Source organism: Candoia aspera, chromosome 11, assembly GCF_035149785.1.
Source record: "Candoia aspera isolate rCanAsp1 chromosome 11, rCanAsp1.hap2, whole genome shotgun sequence".
Taxonomy (NCBI): domain Eukaryota; kingdom Metazoa; phylum Chordata; class Lepidosauria; order Squamata; family Boidae; genus Candoia; species Candoia aspera.
The window spans coordinates 25,546,542-25,567,711 of record NC_086163.1 but is presented as its reverse complement, the minus strand read 5'-3'; the positions used below and the strand labels follow the sequence as shown (position 1 = coordinate 25,567,711).

General features: G+C 53.4%; 1 protein-coding gene across 1 annotated transcript in view; it reads right to left on the bottom strand.

Annotated features, from left to right (window-relative positions):
• The window catches only part of ZFHX3 (zinc finger homeobox 3), a 58,428-nt gene extending 38,036 nt beyond the window's left edge, over positions 1 to 20,392 (bottom strand). Inside the window, exons 1-3 of the mRNA XM_063313282.1 lie at positions 17,695 to 20,392; positions 13,150 to 13,646; positions 258 to 489 (exon numbers count right to left, since the gene is read on the bottom strand). Of these exons, the coding sequence (XP_063169352.1) occupies positions 258 to 489; positions 13,150 to 13,646; positions 17,695 to 20,311 (3,346 nt within the window). The 5' untranslated portion in view covers positions 20,312 to 20,392. The remainder of the gene's footprint in view (positions 1 to 257; positions 490 to 13,149; positions 13,647 to 17,694) is intronic.
• Between the last annotated feature and the right edge of the window lie 778 nt (positions 20,393 to 21,170).

Here is a 21,170-nt window from a genome sequence, read left to right as displayed (position 1 = left end):
GAGAGCAGGTGAGGCCGTTGGAGACAGCGGGCGCGAGAGTCACATTCCCTCCACCAGACCAACTTGGGCCCTGGAAGGAGTATGGAAGGTCAGTGAAGACGTTTTGTTGCCTTGGCCAGGTCAGAAACCTAAGCACGGTTTCAGCCACACACAGTGCTAAAGGGAGCTACGCCGGGGCCTTGCCCTCAGACGCTGACCAGCCACTAGAATCCCACCACCAGGGCTGGGAACGCCGACTGGTTAAGAAGGCCACTCACCAGTGTCAGTTGTTGGGCATTTCTGGATGGTGAAGATTTGGCCCAGGTCCTCCTCTTCCTCAGGCAGGCTCTTCTGCAAGCGCTGCAACTTCCGCAAACTCTCACTCCGCTGGTGCTTCATGGAACGAACGTGCTGAATGAGATTCAGCTTGGCCTTGGTGGAGTAGTTGCAGAGCACACAATGGTAAAAGCAGCCTTCCCCCTCCACTCCGCTCTCATGGTTCTGAAGGTGCTGCAGAGGGACATCAGAAAGAGCAGACGTGAGAAACAGGAGCTGCTCGGCGGAATGGCGTAGCACCTTCTGGAGTCTGGATCTGAACGTCAATCAATTCTCTGGCCTTAAGGGCCAAAGCCCAGGTGAACCACCAACAGCCAAAAAGGACCAGAGGCGGCTCTTATCAGCGCCCCTTTCCCCTCTTAGCGCCGCAAGGGTGTCTCGGGAAGAAGCATGGCATCTTCGAGACAAGCAAGAGGTAAGGCTTCTTATTTCAACTGACTTCCTGGGATATTTACCTTCAAACTTATCAAACTGAAGTGACATATACGCTCATACTTACCAATGCATCTGAGTTAATCGTTTGAGATTTCTCAGCAGGATAATGCCGCCGTTCTATTACAACGCAGCCAAGAGGGCATCCTGGCACCTTAACAGCTACCTTATTGAAGAAAAGGAGCCTGTGGACCAGGATTACTTTATTCATCTAAAGAAGCAACCAGTTCCTAGGGAAGAAGCTGGTTGGTTTCAAATTCACCCACTTTCAAGGCAGACCTTTCATCTTTGGATCAAACTCCTGAAACACAAGAGCATGGAAGGAAGCAAAGGCTCAGACTGAAGAGGAGGGAGGGAGGAAGAGATGCCTCTCCCTCTCTGGCTCCAGCCTCCTTGCTTCTCCCCTTGCTGGCACAGGTGCCCAGCCTCACAGGGTACGAGTGCTGCTCCTCCGACCCAGACGCTTGCTGCAGGAGAGCAGCCTGGTGTCCCCAAGGCCAGGCTCCTCTGCCCATCGTTCTTCTAAGCCCACAGGCTCCCTCTCCAACCCTCTTCTGAAGCAAGGGTGAGAAGCAGGCTTGTTGTCATTAAATACTAGTTTTGGGTGGTTTGTGTGCACATACCATGCACAAAATTATGCAGGCTGTCTTCTGGAGAAGTGAGCAAGTAAAAAAGAAGTCGACAATTATCCACTAGACAATAGCATCCCTGTTCCTCTGGACTAAACTCTAATTGAAAACTATTAACACTGCAGTATCATTACAAAAGGATCCCCCCCAAAGAATCTATGCCTGCTGCTGGTTACTGGGAAACTCCAAGCGAATTCTGGCAGGACCTACGGATTACTTCCTTAAATCTGGAAGGGCCACAGCTGCTTCTCCCGAGAAGCTTCCAGTCAGAAGTTCGCAAGAGCTGGCTCTCCACACATGGAGTGTAAAATCACTTCACCTTCCACGCTGGATCAGACCGAAGTCCAATCTGATACGAATGATGTTTCTGCAAACCACCCTGCACCCCTGAGGACCACTCAGCCAAGAGGGATTCTGGTGCAGGGTGACGGTAACAGCCCTGCCCCAGCCACTTCCTTGAGTCTCTGGCACGGCACCTGGTGTTCTCAGAAGGAAGGGATCAAAATGGCTACCCCCCCAACCCCTGAGCTGCATCCCAAGATGTCAGGAGAGGCAAAGATGGTGGAATCTGGAGGAAACGAAGACCTGGAGAGATAGAGGGTTGTTACCAACTCCTCAGGTCACCCCTACTACGAGGCTGAGGGAAGTAGTGATTGCAGGAAAGCAATAGTGGTTTTCATGAAAGAGCTGGAAATGGACACGGATGAAGGCTGCATTCTTACTGCTTGGAAGAGTGATTTTCTGCCTCAGATCAGATGTCAAATTCACGGCCTGCTTAGCATAAGGCGCCTTTGCTCTTTCACACCACCAGAGTGGTCTCGTGCCAGTCGATGTAACTCAGGAGAAAGCAGAGGAAGGGAGGGCCAGGGACCCTGCAAGCAGGCTGCTCAGGCTGGAGCCCAGAAGCAGACAGAAGAGTTTGGCCAATGGCAGCCTCTACTGCCCTCATTCTCTAGCAAGTGACCATCTTAAAAGGGGAGATGGGATCCCAGATTATGGAAGCAGGCATTGAAAGTTTGCACATTTGTTACATGGCAGTTCATCAATTCCACAGAAGTTTGGTTTCCCTTTGTACGCAACCGGTAGCAAGCTAGAGGACACCCTTCCCCCTAGCTCTCAGGCAGAATGGCTGACCCCTGGATAGGAGTGGTGGCATACCAAGGCACTCACAGGCAAGCCCTTCCCCAAATATAATGGGCATCTCTCAGATCAGCGCTGGCCACTCTTTCTCTGTTGTTCACTCCAAGCCACGCAGCATGATGCAGCCGGGCAAGTTCAACACAGCTCGATTCCAACAGCCACATGCAACCAGAGTAGGATTTGAATCCCTCTCCTATTTGCCCACAGATCACTGGCTGGTGGGATTTTGCTCCACCCTCTAAGCCTCATTAAAAGCCTATATTGCTCAGCCTCAAGATGGAAAGCTCAGCATAGATTTTACTGAATGTTAAATCAAGCAGCAAGCACAGCCAGCAAACTCTGTGGCACTTTAACTTTAAATAATGCAATAATTATTGAATTTCCTTTTTATAACTGAAGTGCTGGAATGTAAACAATGGGGCTGTAATTGCAGGAAGGGGGGATCAATAGAGGCAATCGTTTTCAGCCATGTTAATTGTAAATACAATTGCTCCAAGATGTCAGCCTTGTTCCTCTCGCTCCAGAATCACCCTAACGGATGACAGAGTCCAACTTTCCCATTATAGCCGTTCGTTCCTTTAAGAGGTTCTCAATCAGGTCTGATCAATCTGTCAAGATAATGCATGGAGTAAGTAAGACTCTTCCAAACACAAATGCCCAATCAATAGCCCCGACCAGCTTAATGAGGAGGGGCGAAAGCCCAGGGGGAGGCAGGAGCCAGCTTCAGCAGGCCAGCTAAGCAGATCAGCCCTTAACGAGGTTGCCCTGTAGGCGAGCTTCAGAGAGCAGTGAAGGGCCCTCTCTGGGGACAGGGAGAAGCCCAACCAAGGCATCCGCCCACCCAGGCCAGACTGCCCTCGCCAGTGCTTCACGCTGGTCTCACCAAGGGACAGAAGACCTGACAGCTTGGTTGTGACGTGTGCCCCCCTCCACAGCCTCCCCAGCTCCTCAAAACAGCCCATCCTATTCTTCAGGATTCTGCCTTAGCAGGCATTTGAATGCAGCCACTAAAATACAACTGGAAAAGTTTGCCTGAAGATGAAGATTCTGGCTTCTATTTGTTTATGAAACCCTAATGCCTTGCCTTGTGAATAATGAATGGAGTGTTCTTTCAACTCAAGGTGGCTTGCCAGATACAGGGTCATCCTTGCTCAACTTCTGCAAATTGGCTTCAGACGGTCAAGCAACAGAGATTACCCTACGGCACTAATTTTGCATCATTTCAACACCTAGCATTTCACACCCTGTTTGCTTTATTCTCTCCCTCTCTCTCTCTCTCTCTCTACACACACACACACACACACACAATGTTTTCCTGGAACCTTACAAAATTCCTCACTTAGATACCCATAATGAGTGGCCCAAGCTTGTTCTAATTTAGGGAAGCTTTGTGTGCATGTCCAATAGCCCCTTGAGGTTCAGGTGCCTCTTATAAGTCAGTCACATCACACAACCCATGAAAACTGAGTCTTTTGCATAGGGCCCCAAGAAAGCAAGGCCATGGGTGCCCAGATGGTTGGCTAGTGCAACTTCTGCAGGAGTTCACTCAAGCAAGCCCAAGTAGGTCAACATGCAAGGGAACAAGCTAGAAAACTACCCACCTCACAGGAAACAAGAGCCAACAGAGCTGTGGTCACCTCAGGCTCCAGAAGATCAACCTGAGCAAAGCCACCATGCACACAAATACATGTGAAAAAGAAACCTCTCAGGAAGAGATGGACAACTGTGGAGTCCTTGGTGCTCTTGAGCTTGGTTGTCTGCTTGCGGCCGTTTCATTACCCAGCTAGGTAACATCCTCAGTGTGAGTGTATGGGGAGTTTGCTCCCTGTTTATATAATATACAGTAGCTTGCCCTGCCAGTGACACACCATTCAAAAGAGACAATAAAAAACTTAAGGAGGAAACAAAAAGACCAGAACACATCCTCTCCAGCAGCCAACACCCAGATAAGCTGGGTGATTAACACCAGACAAGCAAGCAAGCAAGCACGCAGAAAATAATGCCCCAATCAAGGAACTACCAAGCAGACAAACAATCAAGCAAAAAACAATACCCTAATCAAGGAACTACCAAGGAGAAAAGCACACCCCCACCAAGACTGGCAGGGCAAGCTACTGTAGATAAGCAGGGAGCAGACCCCACCCTCACCCGCACTGATGAGGTTGCCTAGTTGGGCAAAGAAATGTCTGCAAGCCAACCGCCAAGCTCAGAGAGCACCAGGGACGCCACAGTTCAACCCTGAGCTACAGAGGTTCTCTTCGATTAGGGATGGACAACTCTCCTCCAAAGACATTTATCCCCATATAGCAATTATTTTGTCAGGGTTACCAGTCTGTAGTGTGCAGCTCAATTCTTTGCATGAAATGAGAATTATCAATTACAATCACACGCAATTACATGAACTCTCCTGCCTAAATTCCTACAGCAAAAGCCTTTGGCAGGATATAGCAGTTCCGTAATCAAACAGCCCTGAGAATATTTGGTGAAAGGAAGTATGACATTTCATAAAGAAAGGCAAGTAAAATAAAGGATGGTTGCATCTCAAGCACATGATATTTAAAAACACCCAGAAGCCTTTTGGCTGAACATGAAGGACAAAGAGCCCCTGCAGTACATACTCTGCTTTGTTTACACCTCCAAAAAGACTGGGCTTCAACACCCAGCATCTCTGAGGAAAAGGGCACCAGGGAGGATGAGAACCTAAGAGCTTGGAGAAGAGACTGTGCCGAGATACATGGACCAAAAATCCAGTCCCAGGCAGGTCCTAGCCTCAGCGGAGCCCTAGGCCTCTTCTGTCAGCCCCCCGTTGTTCTAAGCAGCAGGCACATTTTTCTCCACTGAAACAGCATCAACTGCAGCAGCCACTACCTGAACACCTGTGTCAACTGGCACTGACCAGATCCTTTGGCTGTATGATGGTGCCCCCAGGATCAAAGTAAGATGCTTCTCAACGCCAACTGTTGGAGAAGAACATGGGAGGGCTGGTATTCACGTGATCTGCTTGAAGTGACATCTGCTTGGTCACTGTGGAGACAGAAGGCACTGGACCTTTATTCTCTTTCAGTTCCTGTCTGAATAGGATCAGGTCTAGGAACTCCAAGTGAGAAAGCAATTTCCTGGGTTGCCACTGCCTGCCACGAGCTGTTTACGTTAATTAGAGAAAAAGGAAGATTATGTCCTTTCGCCTGATGCACAAGGTCCCTGAAGAAAGGCAGAACAGGGAGGAGATGAACGGAGGGCTTGGAGCTACAGCTCTCCGCTGGATCTTTCCCGCCCATCTGCCGTCAACATTGGAGCCTGCAAATGACAGCACAGCCCGCCACACTGATTCACTGGGCCTCCCAGCTTCACCTCAGGCCTGAGTTTTCCAGGGATGGTATGAGAGCTGCTTTTGTTTCAGCACGACAGGGGGGCACAAGGAAATGGAAGAAAAATTGCCCAGGTTCCATCATAGGGTCAGGCAAAAGACTCGTGGCTCTCTGGGAAACTCAAATGCAGCATTCAACTCATCCTAGACCAAGACAACAAACTGCCTAAGAAATCGCCAGTTTGGTAGGCCATTAATTTGGGGAGGGAGGGGAGAATTACATACCATACAAAACTAGTTTTATAAACTACTTGATACCATCTAAAATGCTTACAATTAAAACTGATCACCACATGTAACTGGCAGCAATTAACCAAAAGTAAGAGGTCCTTTTGCCATACATGCTTAGACTGCATAGCATTTGCTGTATTAATGCCCATCCTCCAGCTTGGAGAGATCTGTTCAGCCTTTAATCCCACTTTGTTTAAAGCCCTAAATAATGGGGCTGTCTGTACATTTGGCCACCTCACAGCTCCTACCTTAAGTCAAGTATGAACAAATCAAAAGTCCTACTATAGATGAACCTTGGAAGTGTGGCAGCAGGAGGGAGAGGATCATTAGCAACAAACCTCTCTTTTGTACAACTTGATCAGTTCCTAAGAGAGGGTTTATCTCCTTGCTCTGGTTATGTTCAAAGGACGGGATCACCAACTCTACAAGTCTCTTCCAATGTTTAGTTTTCCTGTTCTTTACCTAGTAACTGGTCCTCTGCTTGCTCAGGAAAAACAGACCCAACCTTTTTTGAAATTATGTGTATATTTCTTCAGAAATATTCATCCTTCTCTATAGATCTGGTGTTTTTAATATTTAGTGACAGTTCACCTAAATCAGGTGTTAATTAGCAAACTTCCCCATCTTGAGGATAGTGGCTTATCTGAAGGACAAGGTGCTTATCTGGGATAGGAAGATCAGCAATTCCCGTGTGGGCTGAGAACTCCTGGACAGACACCATCTGTACTTGCTTATGCTCCATTTGTCAATAAGAAGAAACATAATTGGGCTGAATTTCCCTGGCTGCTTCCAACGTCCAAACAAAGCGAATACAGATCGCCATTTGCAGGTGAGTGTAGAAAAGAGGGGCCTCCGCTGCAAGTAGTCCATTAGATCTGGGGAAATTTTTGCTCACCTCCGCCAAGGTACCCGTGCTATGCAAGATGCTGTCCACTGTAATGGAGATGAGCTGGGCAGGGAATATCACAGTTAAAAAGCTTTCTCCATTATGCATTTCTAACCACCAGATGATGTGATCACCACCAGAGCTTTGAAATCATGATCAGCGAATAATCCAAAGCAGAACTGGATTCTCAGAAGGCTCTGTTTCAGCTCAGAACCATAGGTGAAAAAGCAGGACAGCATGTGTGACCTCATTCAGGAACGATGTTCTATGCATCGAACTCAGATGTTCTACCACTCCACGGACAGCGAACAGGGAAATAAAATAAATAAAGTAAAATAAATTCACAGCTATGCCAGCACAAGAACGGTGCACCTCTGCCTGCGAAGTCTTGTGAAAGCAAAACTGCCCTGCAGCTCCCAATTGCAAGAGGGGATGTTTGACCACCCCGCCCTTCCACACTTGGCCTCCACAAGCCCTTCCTTGGGCTTGCTTCCCACCTGCGCCCCAGAGTAATCATAATCCTCTAAGAGACGTGTCACCATCAAAGGGGACACCATAGGGCAGAAATCGCCTTAAAGGAAAGCAAGCTGACCATTTACAGGATCACTCTACAGACGGGGGAAGAGCTAAGATCTGGCAACTGTTTAATTCCCCCTAAACATGACACAGCCCCCTTGCAGGACCACCGGCCTGGCGGCCTGTGTTGACCAAGCCAGGACACAAAGGACAAGCTACTGAGCTATACAGAGACAGTTCAAAACCAAACAGGATGGAAGACAGGAGGGGGGTCCCACCTTCTACCTGTTACTCAGAAAAAAAGCTGAGCTTTCCACCTGACACCCAACACAGGCCCCAGGATGGCCATCATTTCCAGTTCTTCTTCCTAGAAGCCCACAGAGAAGGAAAGGATACAGGCCTGTTGCAGGCCTTTTACCTTGAACATGAGGCCAAGCCTCTTCCCCCACCTAGGAAGTCTTGTAGCCAATGTTTCCTCCATAAGCCACCTGGGCATCCTCCCCAGTGGGGCTTCCTCAAGAACTGAAGGAGGAAGACGTTTTAGAAGGCCCGTCAAGTCCTCAGATCAACCTTGGTGGTGGACATAGACAAGGCTTTCCCCTCCCTTTCAGCTCACACCAGCACGGCTTCCCTGGGAGGAAAGAGCAAATCAGTGAAGCCAGAGAACTAAGCCCCCTCAACTGTGGGCCATGGGGACCTCCAAATCATGTTGCATCAGGTGCGGTTGCCAGGAGTTAGAGAGAGCCCAAGACCCTGAATGGTTCCTGAAACTGCATTTCTCCTGGCCAGGACCTTGTGGAGAGGGCAGCTCTTCCAGCCTCCAGGCCAGATTTATTTAATTTACCTGTTTTGTTACCTTTACAAGCCACCCAACTCCATGACAACTCTGGGCAACACAAGTACAAAGTTTAAAATGAAACAATCTACACAATAGAAAAAGAATGCCTAGAAAAAACCACCCCCATCTCACAAATCAGTCACCCCCGAGAGCCCTTCTCCTCCAGGTGTGGCGGTGGTCAAGGGGAGGGAAGCCCCGTGAAGAACGTCCCTCTGCAGGTCAGGGCGCTTGGTCTTAAAGGAGACAGCGCAGAGGAACGGCATCGTGTGCTTGTCTCTCTGGCTCTGAGGAACTTCTGCCATTTCGGAGGGCCATCCTAAGAAATCCTCTGGGAAGAGGAAATGTCTCACAACTGCTTCTGGGTTCTGGACCAAGCAGGGGATCTAGAATCAACCACCTACTGGCCAGCTGATCAGGCTTACTTTATGAAGGGTATGCGGCAGGAATAAGGTGGGGGGAATGACTATCTCTGCTGGACCTTCTAGTGGATTTCAGGGTCACAAAAAAGAGAGCAAATCAGATCACTGTGAAACAAGCTGCGAGGGGAGGGCCAGGCAGACCATGACACGGGGGTGGGAGGAAGAGAAAGAAGGGCAAAAGGATTTGAGTGCTGTTTCTATCTAGGACTTCTTCTTGAAACACACCCCTTGCTAAAATTATTTGGTGATGGCTTCCTAAATCCAGGTTGCTCATCCAAAATTCCCGGATTCTTGTGGTCTTCCTTAAGTGAGCCCTGTCCCACAGGGCACTTCTAGACTGCCAGTCTCGGAGAAGGCCTGGGGCACTGCTGGTCCAGCCTGGAGCTGGTTCCAATGCAGAAAAGCTCATATGCCACCACTGGGTTGCCCATTCCCTGGCTGACCTCCCCCCCTTTCCTTCCCCCTGCAGACTGCTTCACTTCTACCCAAGACTGCTTGGGCCCTTGTCACCTCCTTTTTAGGCAGCTCTTGTAGGCCTGACTGACCTGGCCTTGGCAGCCGAGGACACCAAGCCCATGGGAGGCTCTCTGGGGAAGGCAATGGCAGTCTGTGGGGGGTCCTCTCTCTGCCACCACTGAGCGCTCACGCCCCAGATTGGCACTGGGAGACCTTGGGCATGGCTCCTTTCCCCAGGCGAGAGACCTGCCCCAACGGCTGCTTGTCCAGAGGACTGTGCTGCCCGGAGGAGGGTGGCTGCTCCAAAGGGCACCAGCCTCAGAGCACTCACACAGCCTGCAGTCTTGTTTCAGAGCCCAGTGGCAAGCCTGGGCTGAGCACTCAGATGTAAAAAGGAAAACAACAAGTTTAAAATACGTACTAAAATTTATAATAAAAGGAAGCCTAAACTCAAACAATATCAATGTCTGAAGAAAGGGCTGCATTTCTGCAGATGTTCTAAATGCCAAGAGAGTCAGGGCCAAATGCCCCTCCAGAAGGCCAGCTCCCTTCCCCAGTGGCAGCCAATCCAGGCCACAGGATCTGCCAGGAAGAGGCTCCTCTGGCCTGGATGCCTGAAGAAAAGATGAGGAAATCGTTCCTGTGCCCACATCCAGGCTCTGGAATTCGGTTTCCTGCTCCCTTTCTGGGGAAAATCTCATTTCCAGCCATCTTTTATCCCATCAGCTATTTTATTCAGATGCTTTAATTTCTGCTGCCTGTAGGAATGGTTAATGGCCTTTCTACCTTAGTGCTGCTTACTTTTTAAAGAAGTTGTGCTATTAGTAGCTTTGTCAATCTTCTACCCAAAAGCCCACGCCTTCCCTGGAGGCAGGGAGTGGAGGACAGCCACCATTTTGGACATGCTGGATTGAAAACCCTGATCGTGGCTATTCGGCAGCACCCCAAATGCCACCCACAAATTGGCAGAACAGACACAGGTGGCTGGGGCAAGGTCCCACCCGGGGAACATGCCACCTCTTTCAGCCGGAGGAGGTGCAGGCTGGGGGTGGGTGGGGGGAGACAGGCAGGGCCTGAACAGGGGGTCTCTTCCCCAGACAAGGATCAACACTGCCTGCTCAACTGGTGTCACCCAGACCACATGCAGCAAGATCTGTTGGGTCCATTAGCTGCATAACTTGCACCCTCTCAGAGGAGGGAATTCGCTTTTGCTTTGGGAGAAATTCAGGAAGCAAAAAGCAAATTCTCACTGAGCAGGTACAAGTTATGCAACTAACAAGTTCAACAGATCACTGAAGATTTGCATTATCTTTATTCTGCAGCCTAAACCAGCTGAAGCACCGCCAATACAACGGCCAGAACACATCAGGCAGGCCTTGGGAAATTCTTGGAGCCAGCCCTGTGACCTCATGAGAACCCAGGCCAAGCAAGAGGGGCCCAGGAAAGATACAGGATCGCAGCCCAGCCCCTGAAGTGGAAGTGAAAAAGAAAGAGGGCAGGGGAAGGAGATGCAAGAAAGGCTCTTTGGCAATTTCCAGAGAACAGGGTGAAGTCCAGTTACTCAAAGTTGCCCTCAAGACAGGCAATGACAAGTGGGCAAGCCAGAAGGCCCTGATCTGGAGACGCGACTCAGGAGCTCCCAACCACAGGGTTGTTAATATGTCTCCCACTGACCCCTGTGCATTAAAGGTGAATCTGTTATAGTCTAATCACCACTGCTTAAAATTTATCAGGACAGACCGGCATCAAGCAGCAGGCTGAGCTCTAGGCCCACTCCAACCCTACAATTCTACGACATCAAGAATTGTGGATATTGTAGGTGGAGGGCTGGCTGTACAACTCTGGAAAGAGACGTTCACGCCTGATTCACAGCAACAGATTGTTGGTACACGTTACTTGTCAACATTCGAACAATTTCCATCTGGTGGGAAATGGTCAGGTTTTTTGGATTTGTTCTATTTCTAAAATAATTTTCTAGACCTTCTTGCACTTTTTCACTGAATGTTATGATTATTAATGTTGAGGTTACATTGTTAGTACTGTTGTATGTGTCTGTACTTTTCTTCTGTCTCATTAGTGTAGAATAATAAAGCTAATTTTAAAAAAGCCACAAGGGCCAAAGCGAGGCAAACTGACCCGCTTCCTTGAGAATGGAGCCACAAGTCCACCCAAGCCAGGATTCACACCCTGAAAAAAGCCTCTTCCCCAACCTGAAACAGTGAACAGGGGAGGGGGGCTTCCCAGTGCTGTTTGCTGCCACATTGGAAGTTTTGGGGGCCCTCCCAGCTGCTGAAGGCAGGACGGCACATGCTGCGTTTCCCATGGCTGGCCTGTCTGCATGCTGCCCAGAAGCCACGGAGCAACAGGAGGAGAGGAAGATGGCAGGAGATGGGCTGCCGCTGTGGCAAGCCTGGCACTCTCTCGCCCAGGCAGCATCTGGAGAGGATTTTCTCCCTCAGAGAGGCAAGAACTTGATTACATCCAGTTAACTGCACTCTAAACTGATTAGGCAAGTGCCAGGCCAATGAATCATGCTAGTGGGAGGAAAAGAACATCTCGCCTGTCTTCCTCCTGCCATCTCTTCCCCAAGGGCCTGTGAGAAGCCAGCTCTCGGACAGCTCCCGCACGCGGTCATGGGGCTGGGGCTGGGTGAGTGAGCCGGACCCCAGGCCCACTGGCTACTGGGCCAGTTCCACGTTAGGCTGGTCTGCTGCTCCACAGGCCACCGGCAGACAGCGCCTGGCAGGGCCGCCACACTGAAATGGAAAGGAGAATTTCATCCAGACCCGCCTCCTTGCTCAAGTCCATGTGCAGGAACAAACAGGCAGATGAAACCTTCTCGCACCTCGCCAGCAGGAGGAAGGGGCTGCTGGCGACTTGCTCCCCTGGCTCCAGCTGGGCCAGTTGCTCATGGGAGGACTTGCCCAGGCCCCATCCTTGCCCTCCTCAAAGAAGGTGCCCGCTTTGGCTTTCAGAAGCCGGCCAGTCTGGAGGAGGGGTGGGGGGGAGCTGAGCTCCAGCCAGAGGCAGCAGGAGGGGGGGAACCAGCGCCCCCTATGTTCTAAGGGGCGGGGGGAGAGGAGGAAGGGCCAGAAAAGCAGGAGCGCAGAGGGCAAAATCATGGAAGGCAATGTGTGCGTCTGGGGAGCAAAGCTGCTGCTTGGATTTATGGCAGGTGGTTCCCGATTGTTCATACTAAGGCCATTATGGGATGATTAGAGAAAAAGGTGAAGCTCCAACTCCAGGGAAAATCAATACAAACGTCTGGAGCAATTCTGCCACACCAGTGAAAGGACTCTTTACTGTATGCGGCGGGGGGGCGCAAGATGGAAGAGGAAGCTGCAGCCAGACCCGGCGGACGGGAAAGGAGCACTACCCCTCTGACAGACAAATGTGGGTGAGCATGGCCCTGATCGGCCTCAGGAGCAGAGGCAGCAGCGCTCCTGATACCCCCGTGCCCTACCCCGAAAGAGGCCTTGCAGCCCCACCTTGAGAAAAGCAGCCCTATGGTGACACTCTGGAACGCCCGCTCTGCCTCACAGCCAGTGTGGCACAGCCATGCTCACCAGAGATGGTCCCTGTCTCTGCAGCTGAACTTACCTGGGGGCAGGCTGGCAAGGCTGCCCAGGCCAGGACTCATGAGATGGAAAGTGTGGCTCCCCCCCAGGCTTGCAAATGGCAGCCCACATCTGGCCTGCGTTGCCCCTCTCCCCGCCAGCACACATGCAGCCTTTTGTCAAACCACAAGGATCTGCAGGGATCCTGAATCAAGGGCTCCACCACCACCTGCTGTGCCCGCCCAGTGCTCAGAGCCAGGACAGGGCAAAGGCCTAAGCAGGCAACTCTGGGAAGAGGAACAAGCGGAAGCCTCACCAGCCCCTGGAGCACTCGCCCGCCAGCCCCAGGCCCTTCCTCCTCACCTTGTACAGCTTCAGGCTGGCCTCATGCCGGGAGTTCCCGGTGTGAAGGCGCAGCTTCTCCAGGCTGTTGGTGTAATAGTCGCAGGCGTTGCACTTCAAGTGCACCGGGTTCCCAATGGCCACACATTTGAGGCGCCACTCATTGGCCTTGCCACCCTCCTTGATGTGGGCCACCAGCTGATGCTTCTGCACGTGCTTATCAGTCTTGCAGTGGAGCTGGAAGTTTGCCTTGAGCTGCGTGTTGTAGTGGCACAGCCGGCACTGGTAGGCGTCCCCCATCGCCACCTTCCACTCCTCCTCAGGCAGATCACGCTCCACACTCATGTGCAGCCCCAGAAGGTCCAGGGTGTCAGTGGTGAACTTGTTGCACACAGCACATTGGAAAAGCTTCAGCGAGGGGTCGCTGGTCTGGGCAAAGGTCTCCCCCAGGTTCATTAGCTCCTCAGAGACCAGTTGCCCACCCCCAAGGCGTGGGTCCAGAGGGATCTCTCCACCTACTGCACAGAGAGAGAAGAAAGGCAGTCAGAAAGGCTCTGGGCAACCACCCACTCCCACGTCCCAGGGACCCTCCTCAGGCCACTGAGACAGAAGAGCAGAACGCCAAGGGGGAGGGAGGAGTGCACCCTGGAAACTCCTGGGGCACGGAAGAGCGGCCCTGGGGAAGCCTCCTCTTCCTGGGGATGAGCAAAACACGGCCCTAGGAAAGCAACCCGCAGTGCCCCCGCCAAGAGCAGGTTGTGGTGATCTCTAGGCAAGAATTGGCCTTCCTAGGAAACCGCCTGGGGTGCTTTCACCTTTCTACTGCTGCCTGCCCATTCTCGGCTCTAACCCAGGAGCCACACCCAACCGGAGCAGGGCCTCAGCGCCGTTGCACGGTCCCATCTGGACCAGGCCCTCCAGCCACCATGCAGCACATGAGCCCTTCAACCACACACCAGCTCCCACAGGCCAAGAAACAAGCCCCCCAACACCCGAAGACATTCGTTTGGAAGCAGGCTGTCTGAATCCCGCCAGGGTCTGAGTTACAGCTTGGGATCCGGAGCTGCGATCCCTCAGGTATTAATTCTTATTAAGACTAACAAGTAAATCATGCCAGAGTTTGTTTCCAAAGGTTTACTTACTGAGACAGAAAGGGGCACAAATAAATGTGAAATCAGGATAGCTGATGTTATTTCCAAAACACCAAGGAGCGGTGTAGCACTTCAAGACTAATTAAGGCAATGGCGATACATAATTTCCTCTGGAATCCCTTACGTTTCATTTTTCCCATCTTCTCCCTTTATTATCATCCCCCCACACCATGGAGCTAGAACGGCCATGGCCCACAAAAACACACACCACGCACTACGGGATGCCTTGTTGTTTTGTTCGGTCTGACCACACTAACATCTATGTATCTTTTCCAGGTCTAATTAATACCATTTGTTTACTACAGGCTTCCTGTTCTGGTTTTTATTCTATTCCTATTTTCCCACCTAGTAAAGATGAAGCTAGATTAAGCACATTATGAAACAATTTGCAGTTTTGTTCCCCAGACATACTCTCAGTGCTTTGGGGACTGGTATCCAGGCGCCCATCCTCTTGATACTGCATACACTAGAACCCTAATTCCCAAATTGTGGGAAATGGGAGCTCTACTACCCTGCCCTGGTCAGAACCACCCCCCCGAGTCCTCGGTCTGGTTCTCGGCACCACACTTCAAGGTGGCATCAGAGAAATTCAAACCGTTTCAGAGAAGGGCAACAAAGACACTCAGGGAACTATGCACTCTCTGGAGGAAAGAGTGAGGAACTGGGTACGTTTGGCCACAGGAAAAGGTGGTGGTGGGGACATGGCAGCATTTGTCAAAATCTGAAGAGGCGTCATGCTCCTTCCATCCCGCAGCAAAAGCAGGGAAAGGCAGTCTTAAGTCACAGGGAGGCAAGTTTTGGTTGAACATTAGGAAAAAAAAAGAGCTTTGGCTAAGAGCAGTTTGACGGTGGAACCCCTCCCCAAGGAAAGGGGCTGAGCAGGGCCTGGGCTGCTGCCTGTTGGGGATGCTTTTATCTGGATTCCCAGCATGAGCAGGGCTGGGTTCCATGGCCTCTTCCAACTGTAGGAGATGCACAAAACACACTTTGTGTTTGTCACATATGACAACAACTCCTGAAGTCTTCCAAAACTCACTCACTGGAACTGCAACTTGCAATTTTCTCCCAAACCTTTCATATTTTTCAGCCTCGCTGGGGGAAAGTTGCAGCAGTCTCTGAGCCAGAGATATTTCCATAGCAAAAGAAGCGGAACTATGCTTTGATGTGAACTGACCAGCCGCCACTGCAGGGACTGCCTCCAGAGGCTGCTGCTTTGCAGAAAAGGCAGCTTCTTTGGAGTGGGGCACAGAGAAGGGGAAGCGGCGCCGCCGTGAGCCACAGACTGGAAGGCCCCAAAGCACGATCAGTGCCAACTAAGGGGCACCAGCTCCTCCTTGCTGGTGCACTGCACTTCTTTGGCACCGGGCAGGCAGGAGAAAGCCCCCAAGTGAAGCAGCAAACCAGCCACAGCAGCCTCCCACCCCACAAGATCCCAGGAGGGCACAGCTGCCTCCCCGCCTCTCCGCAGGCCAGCCTCCTCCTCCCCTGGCCAGTGCATGGATGGCCTGAGGTTTAAGAGCGGGTCCCGACAGAGGATCTCCAAGGAGAAGTGCTTGTCAATGCTTTCCTCTAAACGCTTTGGCGCTAGAGATGTCCTCGGGTCTGATGCACGCATCCCCCTTTCATCCCAGGAAGCTAACACCAGAGTTATTGGGGGGGTGGGGGAAGTCCCCTTCTTCTTCTCTCCAGCCCTCTGCCACTCCTTCCCGGAGTAACGTGGGGACCTCACTCTGCCCCTTCCCCCAAGGCCAACTGTCTCCCAGGGCACCCGGTCTCCACCTAACCAGCAGCTGCAGAGAGGCAGATTTCTGCTGGGCTGCTGGACAAGGGGGGGCTTGACACAGGGCTGGAATTTTCCAAAGGGACTTCCTTCAAGGAAAGGCCAGTGCAGCTTCCTGAACAGCCTCCATTCTCCAAGGAAGGAATCTTGAAATTCCAAGCTCAGGCAGGCTCAGGAGGGGGAAAAAAAAGCTCAGATATTAGAACTGATGCTTCAGAGCAGGAATTCCATTACACAGGAGGAGCAAGTCCCCTCGTCCCCAGTGTGACTCCCAGGGGGCTGCAGAGAGAAAAAGGATAGTGGGATGCCAGCCGGTCGCCCACCACCGCATGGCAGCCCTCTTTCCCCAGGCGGAGTCAGCCAAAGCTATGAGCGCGCCCTACATGCACACGTGCTGTCCCCCACAGCAGTCCAACGGCTACCAGACCACACTTTATCCAGAGAGGAGGAGACAAAACCACCGGCTAATCAGGAGGCCGTGCCTGGGGAGGTTCTCCCCCACGGCCTGAGTGGCTTCATCTCCGCAGTCCAGCGATTCAGAGCTGCGCACCAACGGGAGGCGCTGTGTGCGGCACGCACAATTTGCATAGAAAAATGACACCCTCGGAATCCTCCAAGAGACACTCAGTCTCTTCCGAAGCAACGACGTCTGCTGATGAAAAACTTTTTGTGCTCAAATTTCAACAAAAGCCCTTGCTATGTGCGCAGTGACAAATACGCATTTTCTTCACAAACCAGCCATGAAATTAAAGAACTCTGACAAGCCCCTTAATTAGGGGGACTCTTTTGCCCAACTCTACCAAAAGCACTTTACACAAGTGCACCTAGAGCTGGAAACAGCATTCCCTCAACCAGTTGTCATGCTTAACTACAAAATTAAAATGCAGGTGCTTCCAACAGTAACAAGTTCGTGCCGAGGGACAGGCCCAGCTTCTCAGGCCTGTGCGAGGATGGCGGCAGTGGCGGTGGCTGCTCCCTCCACTCTTGGGGGCAGAAGCCGGAGGACAACCCAGCCTGGGGCAGTCCAAACCAAGCCGCCCCCTTGCCCTCGAGAGGCCACACGGCGCAGAAGCGGCTGGGGGGAAGCACGTGCTGGCCAAGACGGCAACCAGCCGGACTCTGGCAGCTCTGAACATTTAGGAACAACGCCAGGTTGAACGGGCTGTTAAACTAGGGGGTCCCTTACGTCTCCGGGCATCCAGACGGCGTCACAATCAACTCCCGCACCTGTGACTGTAATGTCTGACGGCACGAACTCACAAGGGGGTTGTGCTTTTTGCTTTCACTGCAGCCTTTATGGTAAGGGAGTGCCCCTCTGCCGCACCCATGGAAGAATCTATTCCACGTGCCCAGCCCCCTTTCCCTAACCCCAGCAGCTGAAACTCCAGGACTGCCCCACTCGCTGGGCGCACGCTGCCCCGGCCTGGGGAGCGCAGGGAAGCCTTTCTAGGCAGCAGAGGGCCCTTGTCACAATCGCTGTGCCCTCAGGGGCCCCTCCCCAAAATGCGCACGTGCTGCCCGCAGAAGAGGAACATTGTAAAGAGCCCCAGCTGCGCACCACCCCTTTTGCTTGCGGCGGGCTGGAAGTAAGCTCAGCCCCGCCAAGAAACACCCTGGACAAGGCAGTCCTCTCACCTAGGGGTGGGGCCACTGAGGCGATCGTACTGGTGGGATCCACCTGGAAATTGCCGCCCATCAGGAACTGGGCCTCGGGGGTTGTGCTGCTGCCGTCCACCTTCAGAGTCTGGGCCAAGTAGTACTGGTAGAGCTCAGCTTCGGCCGGCAGGCTGCCCAGGCCCAGGTGGCGGCTGTGCTGCATCTGGTTCACATTCTGCTGCAGCAGCATCATGTTGTGCATGTGCTTCTCGCTGGTCATGTGGATGCGGAGGTTCCTGGCGACGTTGGTCTCGTAGTCACACACCTCGCATCGCCAGGTTGGTTTGCTTTTTGGTTTGGTGGGGGAGGGGGCCCCACAGCCGCTACTTAGGTTGGTTGCGGCCGCCGTGGCCACAGCCACGGCCCCCGCAGTGTGGCCGAACGCTTGCTCCCCGCCTCCGTTCTGCAGGTTCTGCATGTTGTTGAGGTGCTTGTCCGACTGCATGTGAATGCTGAGGTTGCCTTTGGTTGTAGTTGAGTAGTTGCAGACCTCGCAGCGGAAGGGCTTGTAGCCACAGGTGTAGCTCTCGCCCCGGGCGAGCCGGGGGTGCAGCTGCCCAGTCCGGCAGTAGGAGCAGGCCCCGCCCGGCTCCGGGTGCTTCTCCTTCATGTGGGCCTCCAGCGTCTGCTGGTACTTGTAGTGCCAGTTGCACTTGGGGCACTTGAGCGTCTTGCAGGAGTTCCGTGAGTGCGTCATGGTCACGTGGCCGCCCAGGGAGCGCGAGGACCCCAGGATGGTGTCGCACTTTGGGCACTCCACCCCGCTCCCCGAAGGGCACTCCCCACCCCCAAGCTCACAGAGGGGCCCCCCGTGCTGGTGGTGGGAGGCGCAGATCCCGTCCTCCCCCTCAAGACCCTCCTTTGGTTCTGGGACCGGAGCATCGTCCCTATTGGCACTTTCGTCACTGAAGTCCAGCCTCTGGCTGCCCTCGCTACCGCCACTGTTAAAGCTTAAACAATTCCTCCTGTTTGCACCGTCAAAGACAAAGGAAGAAGCAGAATGAGAACCAGAAGAAGCCGTGCCCCTCAACACCGTCTGAAGCACGTCAGGCATCAAGGGAGATACACTTTGGTTTGAGCAAGCAAGATCCTTCGGGCTGCTGCCGCCACTTGCCGCCGCCCCGGGCTCTGCAGGAAGCCTTTCTGCCAGGCCGTCCTCCAGCCTGCACGAGAACAGCCCTTTGCCACACCCGCCCCCCGCCCCCTCCCCCCCCTCCTCCTCCCCACCAGCTGATTCCGCCTTCTCCAAGAGGCCGGCCGGCGCAGCCAGCCCTTGCGTTTCACACCCTGCCCCCCCTGGGCCCTTCTCTTCAGAGGATACTGCGGGGCTGGAAGCAGGTGGGGCCAGGGGGACTGAGGTAATCGGGGTCTTCAGAGCAGAGCTCGTCAGCCCCCCAAGGTTTAAGAGGCCCCCGGGGGCTAAGAGGTCTGGCCGGGGTGGTTCACTTGCACTGGTAGCCCCAGTCTGGGAACCCTCCTCCCCCTCCACACGAATCCCACTGAATTTGCCATAGAAACTGTGTCCTGGGCTTATGAGGTCAGCTGTGGAAACTAAAGGGTGTGAAAGGTTTTTGCTTTTTGGTTCCAGAAAGCTTACAAGGGGCTCCTTGTCTTTGCCTATCCCTTGGATGATGGCGGAGATGTTCTTATTGCTAAGAATTTTCCGCTCCTCCTCGCTCAGAGTTATCCGATGATCGTGCACCGCGTGGGCCACAAACGAGCGGACGTAGCCAAAGGAGAACTTGCACAAGAAACACATCAGGATGGGCTTCCTCTTCCCATAGAGTACAAAGCTATCAAATTTGGACATGTCCACATTGTTGGGAACATCTTTGGATACGCAGGAACTTTTGGCAGAACCATCGCTGTTCAGGTAATCCTTGTTGCTTCTGTGGCGCACGTCAAAGACACGGAAGCTGTGCAGGACGGGGCTGACCCCCACCAGGGCAGAGGTGCTGGGAAAGGCCTGATCTGGGCCCTCAAACCACTTCCCCAAAGAGGCGGCGATGTGGAACGTGCTGATGATCTGCGGATAGGCCTGTGCCGTGGCCGCAGCAGCCTCCCCTGGCCTGGTTCCCGTGCTGGGGGAAGAGCTCCCCCACAGTGGCGGGAGCACCCCACTACTGCTGCCAGCCCTGCAGACCCCACTGCCTTGGCCCAGCTGGCTGAGGCTTTCCACAATGTACGCTGAGCCGTCTGGCTGGTAGACGATCTCCCCGGCCAGGTTCTCGATGTCGCTCTCCTCTTCATCAGCATCGCTCCCACAGTCCTCTTGCAGAGGGAGGAGAGGATGGGCACTGGGGCAGGGGTGCTCCATGTAGGTCTGCAAGCTGGTAAAGGAGGCCGCGCATTCATCGCAGCTGACCTCCTTGCTGCTGGGTTCGGTGCTGCAAGCAGAGGCAGAGGCGGCACTTTCCGGCAAGTGCTCGCAGAAGGGCGCCTGCGGTTTACCTAGATTCTCCGCTGCTGAGGACTCCATATTACCAGGTGCACCGGGGAGATGGTGAGCGCTGCCACGTTCAGTCCACTGCTGGTGCTGAGGGACAGCGCCCCCATGGTCCTTTCCCAGGATGACAGGCAAATCACAGCCTTCCATCGTCAGCCCTGCAGCCAGCGTTCATTGCACCCGGCACGGCTGGGACCTGAAAGTGGGCAGAGGAAGGGGAGAGACAGAGAGAGAAACTTGTCAGCCAGGCCCGGCCACACCAAGCACCCAACCCATCTTACCCCAAAAGCAGCTTGTCTGGCCCATTGCCAACCCTGGACAGAAGTTCACCAGGACCCCCACACGGTCAGGGAACCAGAAAGGGAGGGCAAGGCACGGGGCCGCAGAAGGGAGCCGAAGCTCTCGGTTCCCTGCAGGAAGCATCCCGCCCTCCTTCAGAACCTCTCGAGGGCAGACCTAAGAGCTGCTCTAAGGTGTCGGTCGGAAGGACATGCCAAGAGTGATCTTCCGAAAAAGCCCCAAAGGCCAGGATACGCCAAGCATCTCGGGGTCAACTCCTCAGCCCCAGCCTTGGCTCCTCCACCTGTGCTGGCCCAAGATGCCCAGGCACCCCCCACCCCTGCTGCCCTTTGGGATCCTGCCCGCTGGTTACTCACTGCCCTTCCCTGGCAGCTGCCTGGTTGCCTGGAGCCAAGGCATCCCCTGGATTCCTCCACGTGGGCCGAAGCCGCCTTGGGCACAGCGGCCACGAGGGAGGCTCTGGGCCAAGGCACCTGGCAATCCTGGCTGGGCTGGGGGAGGCATGTCCCAGGCTGCCCTGCTCCAGGGGATGAACAGCAGCCCCTCTCCTGAGTGCCCTGCCTCTGAGGAACTTGGCAGTGGGGGGGGGGGGCAACAAACGCTGGTGGGGCGGCCGGCTGGCCAACAGGCATGCTGGAGCTCAGGAGCGCTGGAGCTGTGAAGCCAGGGCCCAGGCCAGCCCCACCAGCATAGCCGAAGCATGACCAAC